Source organism: Chiloscyllium plagiosum, unplaced genomic scaffold (genome assembly GCF_037043375.1).
Source record: "Chiloscyllium plagiosum isolate Xiang-an unplaced genomic scaffold, Cpla_swu_hap1 HiC_scaffold_30, whole genome shotgun sequence".
NCBI classification, from domain to species: Eukaryota; Metazoa; Chordata; class Chondrichthyes; order Orectolobiformes; family Hemiscylliidae; genus Chiloscyllium; species Chiloscyllium plagiosum.
Genome location: NW_028270168.1, coordinates 37,280,189 through 37,298,291, shown reverse-complemented (window position 1 = coordinate 37,298,291; position 18,103 = coordinate 37,280,189). Strand labels below are relative to the sequence as shown.

The 18,103-nt window shown below is 40.7% G+C and overlaps 1 protein-coding gene across 1 annotated transcript in view; it reads left to right on the top strand.

The window, feature by feature from the left end:
• LOC122563724 (CUB and sushi domain-containing protein 2) overlaps positions 1-18,103 on the top strand; it is a 616,258-nt gene that overhangs the window by 255,201 nt on the left and 342,954 nt on the right. The window contains exons 18-20 of the mRNA XM_087976898.1: positions 1,165-1,321; positions 5,210-5,401; positions 9,756-9,882. Of these exons, the coding sequence (XP_087833024.1) occupies positions 1,165-1,321; positions 5,210-5,401; positions 9,756-9,882 (476 nt within the window). The remainder of the gene's footprint in view (positions 1-1,164; positions 1,322-5,209; positions 5,402-9,755; positions 9,883-18,103) is intronic.

The window sequence follows — 18,103 nt, the reverse complement described above, 5'->3', positions numbered from 1 at the left end:
ATTTCGCTGAGTATGATTTTAAACTGCAGTGGTACTATCGTAAGGCAAACCACTTTTCAAAATTGGATTAAGATGTATTACTTCAGTAACAAAATCTCATGTATAACTCTGAAACTATGCACAATGTTGGTTTCCAATTACTTTGCAAGAGCAGAGGTGTTGTATGAATGAGTCATAGAGTCATAGAGATGTACAGCACTGAAACAGGCCCTTTGGTCCAACTTATCCATGTGGATCAGATATCCTAAATTAATCTAGCCCCATTTGCCAGCACTTGGCCCATATCCCTTTCAAACCTTCCTGTTTATATACCCATCCAGATGCCTTTTAAATGTTGTAATTATACCAGCCTCCACCACTTCCTTTGGCAGTTCATCCCATGTACACAGCACTCTCTGTGTGAAGAAGTTGGTCCCTAGGCTCCTTTTAAATCTTTCTCCTCTCAACTGAAACCTATGCACTCTAGTTTTGGATTCCCCTATCCTGGGGAAAAGACCTTGACTATTCACTCTATCCATGCAGCCCACCCCCCACGCCCCAACCATGATTTTATAAACTGTATAAGGTTACTCTCAGCTTCTGACCCTCCAGAAATACTAGCCCCTCCCTATAATTTAAACCTTCGAACCTGGCAACATCCTTGTAAATCTTTTCTGAACCCTATCAAGTTTAACAACATCTTTCCTACAGCAAGGAGTATCCCACAGTATCGAAAAGTGGTCCAATCATAGCCGTCAACAGCCGCAACCTGACCTCTCAACTCCGATATTCAATTCACTGAATGATAAAAGCAAACATACCAAAAGCCTTCTTTACTATCTTGTCTACCTGCATTTGGCAGATTCAATTCCTGGAAGAGCTTCTGTCATAAATCTAATTGTAACATCGTCAACATTGGTCATTGTGCCAGATATGTGATTCAGGAGATATCATCTGGGCCATAGTAGGCATTATTTGGATTGCAACTAAAGCTTCAATCCAGTTTAACCAATTGTCCTCTGATTGTCACCTTTGTGATGTGAGGGGAAGATTTTTTCCATACATTTTGTGCAATGATGCTGTAAACTGATTTGCTCAATTTAGATGTTGGCCTTAGAAGTAAATTGTGTCCTGTGAAATGCTTTCTTGCATTTTTCAATCATGTTGCTTTTCTTGGATTACTAGATTTTTGATGGGAAGGACAGCTCCTCTCGGTTACTTGGTACCTTCACTGGATCACAGATGCTCAATATCGTTTTGAACAGTACGTCAAACAGCATGTGGCTTGAGTTCATCACAAATGCAGAGAACACCAGCAAAGGATTTGAGCTCCTTTTCTCCAGTAAGTGTCAGATTAAGGATGGTCAAGGAACTGTGTTAAATTGGGTTGTGCAGGTTCAAGTGATTGTAAAGATAATTCTTATGTCGTTGTGATAATGTGTTAGTTTCAGATAGTGAATGTTATTGATCCTGTGAAGCAATGAATCTACAGCTCTTAACACAGCGGTTTTTCTATCTTTGGATGAATATTGAGGTGAAAGATGTCAACACTGGGAAATTGAACTTTTCATTTTTAGCTCTCAATGTTATTATGTACTCTCCAGTCAAGCAATGCAGGGACATGTCAAATAGCAACTCATTCTGTTATGCTTCAGCATTATGCTTCACTTTTTCATGTCTGAATATTTGGGTCCAACATGAGACAGAAGATCAGAAATGTATCAGATATGGTGAAGAAAATGTTCAGAAGAAGCTTCGCTGGACCTGAAATGTTAACTCTGCTTTCTGACTACAGATACTTTCAGATTTGGTTCTTCAGCAATTTCTGTTTTTGCTTCAAATTCCCAGCATCTACAGTTATTTTTGTTTATTTTAATAAGCTGCAGTGTGTTAGTTACCTGTCATATGGCCAGCAGATATTCAACTCAATTTGATTGGACTGACGATCAGATGGCATTGATAATGAACAGCAGCTGGGATATTGTCCATTTTGCACTCGTGCCCAAGATGAATTTACACCCATAATCACTGAAAATGTTGTTTTCCAGAATTTTTAATCAAAATGTTAAAACATTGAATATATCTGATGAAGGATTTCAAACCCTTGTGGTTTCACCTCCAGAGAGGTGAAAGGTGGAATTTCCTGCTTGCTTGTGATCTTTAACATCAAGTTTAAATTTTCTGTTCCACTGTTCGAAAGCTGGGTTTTCCATTGTGAAGTAAAATGGACTTAACCAGAAAGCCCTCCTGAAACCCTTCATCAACAGGGTTGTATAAGGTGATGCTGAAAAAAAGAGAAACAAGTTGAAAATAGAGAAGATTCAGAGTTGGTTTTGTTTTATTCTTGTTGGAGATCTTAGATTGGATGGTGAGGTTATGTTAATCTTTCGATTAGGACAGTCTTCTGTACCTGTGGTTTGCAACGGGCAGGAGGGAGTGGATTTCAGTCCATCCAAAACTAACTTTGGAGTCAATGGGCAATTGAGGTGGGTCTGTCACAAGACCTGCATGATCATCTAAGTATCCTTGTCCTGTACAGGGTTTACAACCCGTTATTTATCCTACATTACATTATTCCTTGCACAACCACCGGATATCTCAAAGTGCTTAAATAAAAGTTGTAATGTAGGAAATGTGACAGACAATTTGTGCAGTGCAAATTCCCACAAACTTGGTCAGGATCCAAGGATAAATCCGCTGCTACTTTTAGAAATTGCATCTTCTGATTTCTTGTGTTCACTGCCACAGACAGACAAGACTGAAAACCTGGATGAAACTCTCAGTATATTTATCTATAATTGCCATATAAGTTACAAACAGTAGATAAAGTTAAAAGGAAAATATGAAATATTTTGTGGGGAGATTGAGTCATAATACCAATGAGTTTAATTAATCTCAGTTTTCCTCTAATGAGACCATTGACTGATTAAGGATAGTCAACATGGATTTATGTGTGGGAAATTATGTCTCACAAACTTGATTGCATTTTTTGAAGAAGTAACAAAGAGGATTGATGAGGGCAGAGTGGTAGATGTGATCTATATGGACTTCAGTAAGGCATTCAACAAGGTTACCCATGGGAGACTGATGAGCACGGTTAGATCTCATGGAATACAGGGATAATTCACCACTTGGATACAGAACTGGCTCAAAGGTAGAAGACAGAGGGTGGTGGTGGAGGGTTGTTTTTCAGACTGAAGGCCTGTGACCAATGGAGTGTCACAAGGATCGGTGCTGGGTCCACTACTTTTCATCATTTATATAAATGATTTGGATGTGAGCATAAGAGGTATAGTTAGTAAGTTTGCTGATTACACCAAAATCAGAGGTGTAGTGGACAGCGAAGAAGGTTACCTCAGACTACAATGGGATCTTAATCAGATGAACCAATGGGCTGAGAAGTGGCAGATGGAGTTTAATTTAGATAAATGTGAGGTGCTGCATTTTGGGAAAACAAACCTTAGCAGGACTTATACACTTAATGGTAAGTCCTAGGGAATGTTGCTGAACAAAGAGACCTTGGAGTGCAGGTTGTTAGCTACTTGAAAGTGGAGTCGCTGGTTGATAGGATAGTAAGAAGGCATTTGGTATGCTTTCCTTTATTGGTCAGAGTATTGAGTACAAGAATTGGGAGCTGTACAGGACATCAGAAAGATGTTGTGAAACTTGAAAGGGTTCAGAAAAGATTTACAATGATGTTGCCACAGTTGGAGGATTTGAGCTATAGGGAGAGGTTGAATACACTAGGGCTGTTTTCCCTGGAGCGTCGGAGGCTGAGCAGTGACCTTATAGAGATTCACAAAATCATAAGGGGCATGGATAGAATAAATAGACAAAGTCTTTTCCCTGGGGTGAGGGCATCCAGAACGAGAGGGCATAGATTTAGGGTGAGAGGAAAAAGATATGAAAAAGACCTAAGGGGCAACTTTTTTACTCAGAGGGTGGTACATGTATGGAATGAGCTGCCAGAGGAAGTGGTGGAGGCTAGTGCAATTGCTGCATTTCAAAGGCATCTAGATGGGTATATGAATAGGAAGGGACTAGAGGAATATGGGCCCAGTGCTGGCAGGTGGGACTAGATTGGGTTGGTATATCTAGTCGGCATGGATGAGTTGGACCAAAGGGTCTGTTTCCATGCTGTACATCTCTATGACTCTATTAAAAAGTATAAAAATCCCACCCTGCAGCCTCCCTAATTCTTTAAGAGGAAATTCTTTCATTATTATTTAAAGTGATAATTCTTTAAATTAAACAGGCGTAAAGAATTTCTGAAAGCTAAAAAGAAGGTGAGAATGCTCTCCTAACTTGAAGTGGAATCTAGGCCTCATTATTATGGAAAAGCAGTAAAGCACATCTCACCCTTGGTACACCAATCAGGAAAACATTCAGAACCAAAAATAATTTGGAAAAAGACATTTGTCCCAATAATATTTTCCCTAGAGCATCGGAGGCTAAGAAAACCTATTGTAGTTGATAAAATCATGAGGGGCATGGATAGTGTGAAGGGCAATGGTCTTTTCCTCAGGGTAGGGGAATCAAAAACTAGAGAGCATAGGTTTCAGGTGAGAGTGGAAAGATTTGAAAGAGACCTAAAGGGTAACCTTTTCATGTAGAGGGTGGTGCTTATATGGAACAAGCTGCCAGAGGAAGTGGTGGAAGCTGGTACGATTCCAACATTTCAAAAGGCATCTGGATGTGTATACGAATAGTAAATTCCTACTTGCTGATTTCCATTTTGAGGATATGCTGATTATATTGGAATCATGGGTAGTGCCATTGTAAACTTCGCATTTTTAAAATTGGTTCTTAATTGACTTTTGAGCAGCTTTCAAGCGTTCAGCTTCAGTATTCATCATGTACAAGAAGCCAGGTATTTATAGTTAAATGCAGCAGTTAGTAGTGGCAAGTGGTGTTTAATCCATTATCCCTCCTGTTCCACGTGAACAAATTCCAATTATGGTAGCAACTCTTTGAGTCAACTGATTCACTTCTTAGAACTTGGGAATATTTTGTAAAATTGGACTTATAATGTATACTGACAGTGTTATCTTTGTGGTTATTAACTGTAGATCATTACTGGATCAACTTGGAGAGATAATGTCATGGTAGTTAGACCAGCAAAAGGAACATTGTATTTGTCACAGTTAATTTACACAAGCCAAAAGCTAAAATTATTTTCCCTTCAGATGTTACATTTTTAACACAAAATAATTTCCAATTTTTTTAATAGGTTTTGAATTGATCAGGTGTGAAGATCCAGGGACCCCACAGTTCGGCTTTAAGATCCAGGATGAGGGACACTTTGCTGGAACCACTGTTGTTTTTGATTGTAATCCAGGGTATACTTTACATGGGAACTCTGTACTCACCTGCTTAACTGGAGATCGCAGGGCCTGGGACAATATGCTGCCTTCCTGTGTAGGTATGAAACCACATTTTCGCAAACTATTCTCTAAAAGTAGGTCACATTTTGGCTGCATAATTGTTTTACTGTTCTGATTTTACATTCTTTTCCCTTCCCCAAGCTACAATTTTATGCTTAAGAAAATGGCAAAGTCTTTTGGTGAAAGGAGTTAGACTGTATAAACTCTAAAGCACTGTTTCCTTGTATCTGCATTCTCACTGACCAAATCTACAGAGACTGTCTGTCTCTAACCTTTAAGAGCTGAATGTGGTCATGCTTTGGAAATAACACCCATGAACTAAATACGCAGGATGGAATCTTCCATTTTCTTTTCACATCTTGTTCACATGCTTGCCAAGGCACCCTTGCTGACTCTCCAGACAAATGCCTGCCATCACTTCAAGTCAGGCAGTATTGAGGACAGTAGTGGGCACTCCTCAGAAATCAAGTCCCCAGTTGCAGAGGACCCACTCAATGAGACCTGCCAGCCAATCAGAGGCTGGCGGTTTTAGCATTCAGCATCACCACGTAGAGCACCGTGACTGCTGCTAGAACAAGGTTGTCAGGTAAGTGTTTTGTGGTGAAGAGTGTCTGGGTCATGAGGAGATTGGAAACAAGGCCAGGGCAGATAGCTCTCAGCACTCACCTTCCCTAATCCTATGTACAGTTCAGGAATTCCCCAATACCTGCCACTGATAGGCTACCTGCCCTGGTTTACCACCATCACTGATGGCTGCCTGACATTTGTCTCACCTTGAGCTGAAATTAAAGCAGCCCATATGAGAGTTGTCCCTTGAAGTCCCTTATTGAATTGGTCACTTAAGAACCTCAATTGGCAGGGTGGAAAATCAAGCATGGGTTTTCCCATCCAGAACTTAATTCAGGTGAAGGCGAGGTGGTGGCAGGGTTCTAATGCAACACCATCCATCTCATTAATGTGCCTTCCCACCTCATTGCCTCAGAAACTGGAGGATTCTGTCCACTGATACATTTTGTGGCTGTAACTTTATACATTGATAGTAGGTATCATCTTCCTATTTAATTTGCCTAGCTGTAATGTTGGCTCCACATCCTTGGATATCAGGAACCCTATTGGATTTTTAAAATCCTTGTCTGAAAAGAGTCTATTTAATCTTTGATCTTTTGTGGAAAGTGGTGGAAAACATACACTTCCCAAATTTATACAGGAAAAGTGCAGTAGCACAACCAACACTAAGACATTATACTATTAAAAGTGTTTCTGGATATATATTTCTGTTTAGTAGAAAATAAATTAAAAGTGCAATTGTAAAATTCTCATTTTTCCAATGTCATGTGAGGGGGAGTGTTTATCCTGCCTCATTTTTATACTGGCTATTGAAAATAACACTTAAAAATGTTCAGAACTGTTGGATTTTTCACACTTTGCTTTTGTGTATTGACATCTCCCCCTCTGAGATTTTTAACCAACCTGTTCAAATATAATACACATCTGGAACAGCTGAGTCTTTCTCATCCAGAGGTAGGAACACTGCCACCAGACCACAAGAGGCCTATTTTTTTTCTTCAATAGTAATCTTAAGTGAGAAGTGTAACAAATTATAATTTAGATTCTGGATGATTGCAGAATGATTACAGAAGTATGAAGATCTACAGTTTGGAAGAAAAAAATTGAGTCAAGGTAGTAGGTGTTAATTGATGACATTTTCAACTACCTAAGATGCACCCATCTGAGGGGGTAGACTAGACATTACTTTTAAGGGTTTTCTGAAAGATGACATGTTTGACAGTGCAGCTCTCCCTCACTACTGTTACAGATCAATGGAATGAGGGGAGCAAGGGAGTCACTTCACAGGAACCAGCTCTAGTATATATAAACATCTGATTCATTGCCCGGTGGCTCAGTGGTTAGCACTGCTGCCTCATAGCACCAAGGTCCCAGGTTTGATTCCAACCTCAGGTGACTGTCTGTGTGGAGTTTGCACATTCTCCTCATGTCTGCGTGCTCCAGTCTGGAGCACCCGGAGAAAACCCATGCAGACCCGAGGCCGGAATTGAACCTGGGACCCTGGTGCTGTGAGGCAGCAGTGCTAACCAGCTAACCACTGAGCCACCGTGCCGCCCTTAATTCATCCAGTAGAATCCCATTAGACTTTAAAAACATGTTTAAATCTGCATCATTGTTTTAATTTCTCATTTAATCTTGTTGAATTATTAGTCAGTGCCAACCTGGTAAGACTCTTTCAAAAATAATTACCTTGTTACCTGACAGCAAAAGAAGCAAGAGTACGAGAAGGTCTATGGGCACTCAAGCCTGCTGTGCTGTCCAGTAAGACCAAGGCTGACCTTTGACCTCAGCTTCACCTTCTTGTCCAATTAAAATATCCTTTCATTCTCTTAAAGTCTAAGACTCCATTTATCACAGTCTTGAAAATGCTCAATGACTGAACATGAACATCTGGAGTTGAGAATTCATAACCCTCTGAGAAAGCTATATCTTTAGTCAAGCCTTTATTCCGAGTCTAAGTTCCTCAATTCTGGAGTCTTCAGACAGGGGAAACACCATCTTAGCATCCACCCTGACTGAAGTTTCAGAATTATAATAAAACTGTCAAATATTAACTAACAGCTTCATATAACAGTTGCATCTGGATTTTCTTACTATCTGGGAAAAAATGTGGGAGTTGAGATTGCTGTCTTCTGTCAATTGTAGCTGACTTTCTTCTTTAATATTAGAGTGGTGCTGGAAAAGCACAGCAGGTCAGGCAACATCCGAGAAGCAGGAAAATCAACATTTCGGGCAGGAGCCCTTCATCAGGAAGAAGGCTGGGAGCCTCTGGGGTGGATAGATAAATGGAAGGGTGTGGGGCTGGGGAGAAGGTAGCTTAGAGTGCAATAGGTGGATGGAGGTGGGGATAAAGTTGATAGGTCGGAGAGGAGGGTGGAACGGATAGGTGGGAAGGAAGATTGGCAGGTAGGACAGGTCATGAGGATGGTGCTGAGCTGGAAGGTTGGAACTGGGGTAAGGTGGAAGGAGGGGAAATGAGGAAACTGGTGAAGTCCACATTGATGCCCTATGGTTGAAGTGTTCCAAGGGGGAAGATGAGGCATTCTTCCTCCAGGCATCAGGTGGTGAGGGAGTGGCGATGGAGGTGGCCCAGGACCTGCATGTCCTTGGCAGAATGGGAGGGGGAGTTGAAATGTTCAGCCATGGGGCAGTGAGGTTGATTGGTGCGGGTGTCCCGGAGAAGACATCCAGTCTCCCCAAGGTTGTATTTAACCTTTCTTCTTTAATATCCTTATTTCTGAATTCAGAGGTCTTCTAATTCACTGATGAGTCTTCACTGTGTTTCTAGATATTACTCTCATGTTACTTCTATGCTTCCAAGGCAGCCTTCATTACCATTGCATATTGTGAAAATTCAGAATGAGCAAGGAACAGGTAAAATGAAAGGGTCTCAAACCTCTCACTTGCTTACCTTTTCTTATTGCTGTCTCACCCAAGGGTAATCTTGTTTTTAAAACCAAAAGATGATCTGTGATTTCTGTGCTGTTGTTCCTTTTCTTGCAAAGTGATGAATCAACAGGTCCAGTTGAATCTGTGGAAATCATTGCTACCCAAGGCTGTGGAAGCCAAATCACTGAGTGTATTTAAGACAGAAATAGATAATTTCTTGATTAGGAAGGGGATTGAAGGTTACTGGGAGGAGGCAGGAGGATGGGGTTTAGACACATATTAGCCATGATCGAATAGTGGAGCAGACTTGATGGGCCAATGGGCCTAATTCTACTCCAATATCTTGTGGTCCTCTTGTGTGCAGTAGACAACAGACTGAAGGCTGAGAGGCCAGACCATGGTCAGAGGCTACAATATTGCATCGTAGCTTTCGTAATAAGTAACTAATTTACTTCATTGGAGATGTGTTAATCTAAAACAAGTTACTAATTTAACTTTAGCTCATTATTTCACTGGTCCCTCTGATCATGCTGAGCTACATCATTCCATGTTGGATATTCATGCAAGGAGAGCATATTCCTCCTTTTCTGAAGCCATGAAATGAACTCAAAGAAATTATGAAAATTGAGGTTGTGTTGGTGCAGACCATCTTCCTTTGATAGAATGCAAGTAAATGTCAGTTTTTATTTTTGGAAAATAGAACAAATATTTGACAGTTTTGAAGGGCAACTCAGAATGACTGCTGAAGAAAATGAAATTAATTGTTTCTCTGATAGAACAGGAATTATACATGCAAGATTTATAATTATAATTTAGCAGCTCCATATTTCACTCATGCTTTCTGCAGCTCTTCCCTATTGTAACTTCTAATATCAGTCTTCACTTTTTTGCATGAATCATTCAAACATTGTTTTCTCACTCTATAAATATTGCCAGCTGAATGTGGAGGTCACATCATCGGAGAAACTTCCGGAAGAATCTTTTCACCTGGGTACCCAGCACCATATGACCACAATCTTCACTGCACCTGGTCTGTGGAAGCAGATCCTGGCAGTACAATCGGGTAAGAAAACCATTCAGTTAACGACAAAGAAATCTTAGTTAAAAATTACTCCGTGGGCATATAATTAAAAAGCTTTTATACATTTTCTAGGTTGTTTCGGCTTTGAAAGCTGCAGTTAGGTATAAATATTAGCCCTCATTTATGGTAACATTAAATGTGATTTGCATGTAAATTGTTAAATGAAGCAGATGTACATTATCCCTTGAAGTTGTGATTAAATGAATAACTTTCAGTTGAAAGACGTTCAACCGGCAATTCCCAGAAAACAAAAGCACCACATCCAACCATCCCTTAAGTATTGTTTAGATATACATTTGGGCTGCATTTGCTGTCAAATTGTATTAACCACTCTGAAAATGATACACAAGTTTGCACTGAAGACCCTTTCCAATCTGAGCGACCGAGTGGTGAGGGGCAGAGATACAGTGGAGAAAGATGAGGTACAAATTAGGATGGCAGTTTCTTACACCGAGTGTGGGAGAAATTCCTCCTTTGGGAAGATCAATTTTGAGCGTGATGTATGATGGAAAGAGTTAGAGAAGACTGAAGTGAATTATAATTTTGTTTTGTTAGTTGGGCTTGTTTGTATTGATAACTTGATAAATTCCACCATTGGAATTCATTTTTAATTAATCGATGAACGATATAAACTTCTGCTTCCATCTGCAATACATTGTTTTATTTACAACTGTACAATTGGGTATAATTGCAGACTTGACCCATGAAAATGCTATTGCAAAAAGAATTGGCTAAATGAATACTTGCGAGCTTGAAGAAGAAAATAGAGAGTAAATGCACCATAATGGGACATTAATGTTTTGTAATACATCTAACTTAATTATTTCATACATTCATGAGGGAGATGAGGAAAAGTATGTCATTCAGCTCCTTAAGCTTGTCTTTGTTTTCACGAAGAACATTTCTGCGTTGCACATAAGTTCCACTTTATTGCCTTTGCTCTAAATATCCTTATCTCAACATATGATTGATCTTATTTCTTGTAAGCTTCGATTGTCACTGCATTTACTGCCTTTTGAGTTAGAGAGGTACAAAGTTTTACTGATAAGGGAAAGCTTATCTGCCTGCGAAGTAAATTTTCATTATCTATCTATAGACGCAGTACAAGTACACAATCTGTTATCCAAAACATTCAGGACCAGCTGATTTTCGAAATTTGGAATTTTTCAAATTTTGGAACAAGTGGTAGTTTGACGGTGGAATTTAATAAAATTTTACCAAGCAGAAACTCACTATGAGTAATGTGGGCCCTGAGACAGAATTGAGGCCTACCAATGCTGGGCCACGCCCACCCATGTCATATCTGAGTGGCACACATCGAGTGGGTGTGGAGTTGGGTTAACTGTTTGCAAGCCAAACAACCTTGTTAATGAGATAGAAATTTCATGAAGAAACCTTTGGATTTTGGAGCTTTTTGTATTTCCGGATTTTGGAAAACGTCTGCCTGTACTGGGAAAGATTAGCATTTCTGTAGTGCCATTTATTGACCATAGCATCACAAGCTGTTGTTCTAAACATATGGGGAGGCAGCATTGTAGTTGTAATATCATGGGACTAATCTTATAGAGACCCAGAGTAATATTATGGGCACATGACAGAAGGTGAAATTTTAATTAAGTAATAATCTAGAATGTAACCAGAGTTGATTGACATTTTTTTTAAAAAACATCTGAGTTTCCTTTGAGGAAGGAAATGTCCCATCCTCATATGGTTTTGTCTACATGTGACTCCAGACCCGCAGCATTTGATTGATTCTGAAATGGCCGAGTGTCCCCCAGCGTTCAAAGGCAATCAAGGGTGTGCAATAAATGCTGACCTAGCTAATGGCATCAGAACCCCATGAACAAATGAAGCAAATGTGTTTTGAAGTGTGGTCACTATTGCCAATTAGGAAGTGTAGCAGCCAATTTGTGTAAAGCAAGCTGTCACAATGTGATAAAGACAGGGTAATTCATTCAAGTCACGTGGAATAAGCACTGATTTGGAAATTGGACATCTCCTCTGCTCTTCTTCGAAACAGTAGCATGACATATTTTACGTATACCTGTGAATGCAGGCTGTACCTCAGTATAGCATCCTATTTAAAAGACAGCACCAGAGGGTATTCCACTTCCTTTAAGTGACAACCTCCATTTTCATATTATAGAGTCATACAGTCATAGAGATGGACAGCATGAAAACAGACTCTTCGGTCCAACTCGTCCATACCGACCAGATATCCCAACCCAATCTAGTCCCAGCTGCCAGCACCTGGCCCATATCCCTCCAAACACTTCCTATTTATCTATCCATTCAGATGTCTTTGAAATTTTGCAATTGTACCAGCCTCCACCACTTCCTCTGGCAGCTCATTCCATATACGTACCACCCTCTGCGTGAAAAAGTTGCCCCTTAGGTCTATTTTGTATCTTTCCCCTCTCTCCCTAAAACTATGCCCCACCTCAGGGAAAAGACTTTATCTATTTATCCAATCCATGCCCCTCATGATTTTGTAAACTTCAATAAGGTCACCTCTCAGCCTACGACTCTCCAGGGAAAACAGCCCTAGCCTATTCAACCTCTCCCTATGGCTCAAATCCTCCAACCCTGGTAACATCCTTGTAAATCTTTTCTGAACCCTTTCAAATTTCACAACAGCTTTCCAATAGGAAAGAGACCAGAATTGCACGCAATATTCCAACAGTGGCCTAACCAATGTCTTGTACCACCACAACATGGCCTCCCAATTCCTTTACTCAATACTCTGACCAATAAATGAAAGCATACCAAATGCCTTCTTCATTATCCTAGCTACCTGCAACTCCACTTTCAAAGAGCTATGAACCTGCACTCCAAGGTCTTTTCGTTCAGCAACGCTCCCAAGGACCTTACAATTAAGTGTATAAGTCCTGTGCTTTCCCAAAATGCAGCAGCTTACGTTTATCTAAATTAAACTCCATCTGCCACTTCTCAGCCCATTGGCTCATCTGATCAAGATCACATTGTAATCTGAGGTAATCTTCTTCTCTGTCCACTACACTCCAAATTTGGTGTCATCTGCACACATACTAACTATACTTCTTATGCTCACATCCAAAACATTTATATAAATGATGAGAAGTAGTGGACCCAGCACCAATCCTTGTGGCTCTCCACTGGTCACAGGCCTCAAGTCTGATAAACAGCCCTCCATCACTACCCTCTGTCTTCTACCTTTCAGCCAGTTCTGTATCCAAATGGCTAGTTCTCTCTGTATTCCGTGAGATCTAACCATGCTAACCAGTCTCCCATGGGGAACCTTGTCAAACGCCTTACTGAAGTCCATATAGATCACATCTACTGCTCTGCCCTCATCATTCCTCTTTGTTTCTTCTTCAAAAAACTCAATCAAGTTTGTGAGACAAGATTTCCCAAACACAAAGCCATGTTGACTATCCCTAATCAGTCCATGCCTTTCCAAATACATGTAACATCCTGTCCCTCAGGATTCCCTCCAACAACTTGCCCACCACTGACATCAGGCTCACCGATCTATAGTTCCCTGGCTTGTCCTTACCACCTTTCTTAAACAGTGGCACCACGTTAGCCAACCTCCAGTCTTCCGGCACCACACCTGTGACTATCAATGATACAAATATCTCAGTAAGAGGTGCAACAATCACTTCCCTAGCCTCTAACAGAGTTCTCGGGTACACCTGATCAGGTCCTGGGGATTTATCCACTTTTATGCGTTTCAAGACATCCAGCACTTCTTCCTCTGTAATATGGACATTTTTCAAGATGTCACCATCTATTTCCCTACATTCTATATCTTCTGTGTCCTTTTCCACAGTACACATTGATGCAAAATACTCATTTAGTATCTCCCCCATCTTTTGCGGCTCCACACAAAGGGTACCTTGCTGATCTTTGAGGGGCCCTAGTCTCTGCCTAGTTACTCTTTTGTCCTTAATGTATTTGTAAAAATGCTTTCGATTCTTCTTAACTCTATTTGCCCTTTTTGCCGTCCTGATTTCTCTCTTAAGTATACTCCTACTGCCTTTATACTCTTCTAAGGATTCACTCGATCTATCCTGTCTACATCTGACATATGCCTCCTTCTTTTTCTTCACCAAACCCTGAATTTCTTTAGTCATCTAGCATTCTCTACACCTACCAGCCTTCCCTTTCACACTGACAGGAATATACTTTCTCTGGACTGTCCTCTCATTTTTGAAGGCTTCCCATTTTCCAGCCATCCCTTTACATCTGCACCCAATCAGCCTTTGAAAGTTGTTGCCTAATACCATCAAGTTGGCCTTCCTCCAATTTAGAAATTCAACTTTTAGATCTGGTCTATCCTTTTCCATCACTATTTTAAAACTAATAGAATTATGGTCGCTGGCCCCAAAGTGCTCCCCCACTGACACCTCAGTCACCTGTCCTGCCTTATTTTTGCACCTTCTCTAGTAGGTACATCCACATGCTTTCTTGTGCACACTTAACAAATTCTTCTCCATCTAAACCCTTAGCATGATGGCAGTCCCAGTCTATGATTTGGAAAGTTAAAATCCACTTCCTTAATCACCCTATTATTCTTACAGATAGCTGAGATCTCCTTACAAATTTATTTCTCAATTTTCCTCTGACTATTAGGGGGTGTATATACAATCCCAATATGGTGATTATCACTTTCTTATCTCTCAGTTCCACCCAAATAACTTCCCTAGATGTATTTCCAGGAATACCCTTCCTCAGTATAGCTGTAATGTTATCCCTTATCAAAAACACCACTCCCCCTTCTCTCTTGTCTCCGTTTCTATCCTTCTTGCAGCATTTGTGTCCTGGAACATTAAGCTGCCAGTCCTGTCCATCCCTGAGCCATGTTTCTGCAATTGCTATGATATCCTAGTCCCATGTTTCTAACCGTGCCCTGAGTTCATCTGCCTTCCCTGTTAGGCCTCTTGCTTTGAAATAAATGCAGTTTAATTTATCAGTACTACCTTGTTCTGTGCTTTATCCCTGCCTGCCCTGACTGTTTGACTTGCCTTTGTTCTCAACTGTAATAGTCTCAGATTGATCTCTTTCCTCACTATCTCCCTCCATCCCACCCCGCCAACTTACTAGTTTAAATCCTTCTGAGCAGCTCTAGCAAATCTCCCTGCCAGTATATTAGTCCTCTTCCAATTCAGGTGCAATCCGTCCTTCTTGTACAGGTCACTTCTACCCCAAAACAGCTTGCAGTGATCCAAAGTGTGAATCCTTCTCCCATACACCAGCTCCTCAGCCATGCATTCATCTGCTCTACCCTCCTATTCCTGCCCTCACTAGCTCGTAGCACTGGGAGTAATCCAGATATTACTACTCTTGAGGACCTCCTTTTTAAATTCCTGCCTAACTCTCTGTAATCTCCCTTTAGAATCTCAACCTTTTCCCTTCCTATGTCGTTGGTTTCAATGTGTACAATGACCTCCTGCTGGTCTCTCTCCTCCTTGAGATCATTCTACACCCTCTCTGAGATATCCTTGATCCTGGCTCCAGGGAAGCAACACACCATTCTGATTTTTGGTTGCTGGCCACAGAAATGTCTGTCTGTATCTCGGACTAGAGAATCCCCTAAGACAGTCGATCACATGGAATCCGACGTACCTCTCATTACATTAGAGCAAGTCTCAATACCAGAAACTTGGCTGTTCATGCTACGTTCCCCTGAGAATCTGTCACCCCCTACATTTTCCAAAACAGCATACTTGTTTGAAATGGGGATAGCCACAGAAGGCTCCTGCACTAGCTGTCTACCTCTCTTACCTTTCCTGGAGTTAACCCCTCTTTGTGACTGTATCTGAGACTTCCCCCCTTCCTAATCCATCCGTCACATCCCCTTGCCCTTGTAAATTCATTATTGCCTCTAGCTGCCTCTCCAACCGATCCATTCGATCTGATCGGATTCGCAACTAACGGCATTTATTGCAGATCTAATCATCAGTATTCTGTAAACTCTCCCTAAACTCCCACATCCGACAAGAAGAGCATATCACTCTATGAAGGGCTTCTTTCAACCTACAGTACCAGAAAATTGCACTGTCTTATTCTTCTGCAAAACACTGCTCTAGTTTAAATTAATACTTATGGCTTATATTTTAAATTTAATCAAGAGACATAGCTCAATAAAACATAATCAAGAAAGAACCTACTCTACACACGACTGCAGACTTATTTTGAGGCCACGCTTAAAATATCCACTTATCTGTTGCTGTGCTGTGACCTCTCCCAGCAGGTTCCTCCAAGATCAGTTGTGAATGTCACTGTTTTTTTAATTTTCCCTGATGCACTCCAATGTCCAGCGATGGATGAATTCAAACAGCAAAGGCAGTAACTGCTAACCCTGTCAGTTTACAATATGGGTTTCTTTCTTTCTCTCTCTCTCTCTTTCTCTTTCTCCACCATGTGCTTCCTTTGTCTGTTCTTCTACCTTTTAAAAGTGCTGTTTTGACTTTTTTCTCCAAAGTTCCAAAATAATGCAACAGCATATAACACAGTAATTGCTGCTCCTGGAATTTGAGGAAATCACCTCTAGCACCTAAAATACCTCAAAAAAGGAGCAACTGTTACAGCCAGAAATTTTTCTCATCCTCCATCTCGGATTACATGTCCAACACTGAGCAGATGGGTGAGAGAAGAATAGAAGTTAACAGATCAGAAAAGTCTTTAAAAAGGCTGAACTTTCAACTTGGTCACCTCAGCTTTGGCAAAAATCAAGATGGTCATCATACACACCTGATATTATCGATTCATTTTTCTGAATATCTTGTAGTGACTAACCTCTCTTCACATTAAGCATGTATGAAAACCTTTGATTTTTTTCTCTGATAATGATCTTTGTTGCAATCCAGAAAGATTATTAGTGTCACTTACAACTAACAGGATGATCGTGATGTGCATCCAAATAATTCAGTGGAGGGTGATCATCATAGGATCCGGCCATTCGGCCCATAGAGTCCACACAGACCCTCCAAAGAGCATCCCACCCTGTCCCAGCATTTCCCATAGCTGATCCATTTCGCCTGCACACTATGGGCCATTGGCATGGCCAATCCACCTGACCTGCACATCTTTTGGACTATAGGAGGAAACAGGAGCATCCAAAGGAAACTCACTCAGACATGGGAAGAATGTGCAAACTCTACACAGACAGTCACCTGAGGGTGGGATTGAACCTGAATCCCTGGCATTGTGAGGCAACAGCACTAACCACTGAGCCACTGTGGTGCCTGCAATACTGAGATTGGTCTTCTGAATGGGATTAATTAAAGCATTTGTTTCACCATGCATGTGTATTAAGAATCTCTCCAGGCTTAGTGCAATGAAAATTCATTAAAAAATTAATGAGATACATACAACTGAGTCAATAGACATGCAAAGAAGCAATTTAAGTATGCTGGTGAAAACATGGTTTAAACTCTTTTAGACAAGAGCACTCTTCGAAAGAATAAGAGGAGGATTTGTTGACTCTCTGACTCTTCAACACAATTGGGGCTGAGATAATTATGCAGACCATTAATATGCAATTAATTGTTGCTTTCCAAGTTTGTAGGTAATTTATATTCTTCCTCTCTACTCTAAGCTGTGCATGAGTCCCTTGTTACCAGGTGGGGAGTTCATCATTGAAATGGTTATGGGAAGAGCATGAAGCTATGAAACAATTTTTAACTCCATATCTCCATTTAGATATGGAGCTCCATAACATAAAAATGCACTTGGCTTGAAAAGGGCAATAATGAATATACTCAACTCATCAGAGAGCATTGTTCTTGACCAAATCACAAAGTAGATTCTGAGATAGATGGTAGTGCTGGGAAAATTAAAGGTCCAATAATTTCTGAATTCCCTTTCTAGTGCATGACTTAGCTCTTGTAGCACAGAGCTAATGCCAGGTCATTGTCAATCAGCTGACTAACCTATCTTGCCCCATTATCTACTGGAATTTTTTTGTCACAAGCAAACAAAAGGACTGGGAATGTTCAGGAGTATTTGAAACAGACCAAAACATCTTGAAGTTGTGCAATACAACACTTTAATCCCTCATCCGTGTTAACTCTATCATTCTCCACATTTCAGTAATTGATCTAAAAATGTACCACACTTAGAGTCACAGAGACGTACAGCATGGAAACAGACCCTTTGGTCCAACTCGTCCATGCCGACCAGATATCCCAACCCAATCTAGTTCCACCTGCTAGCACTT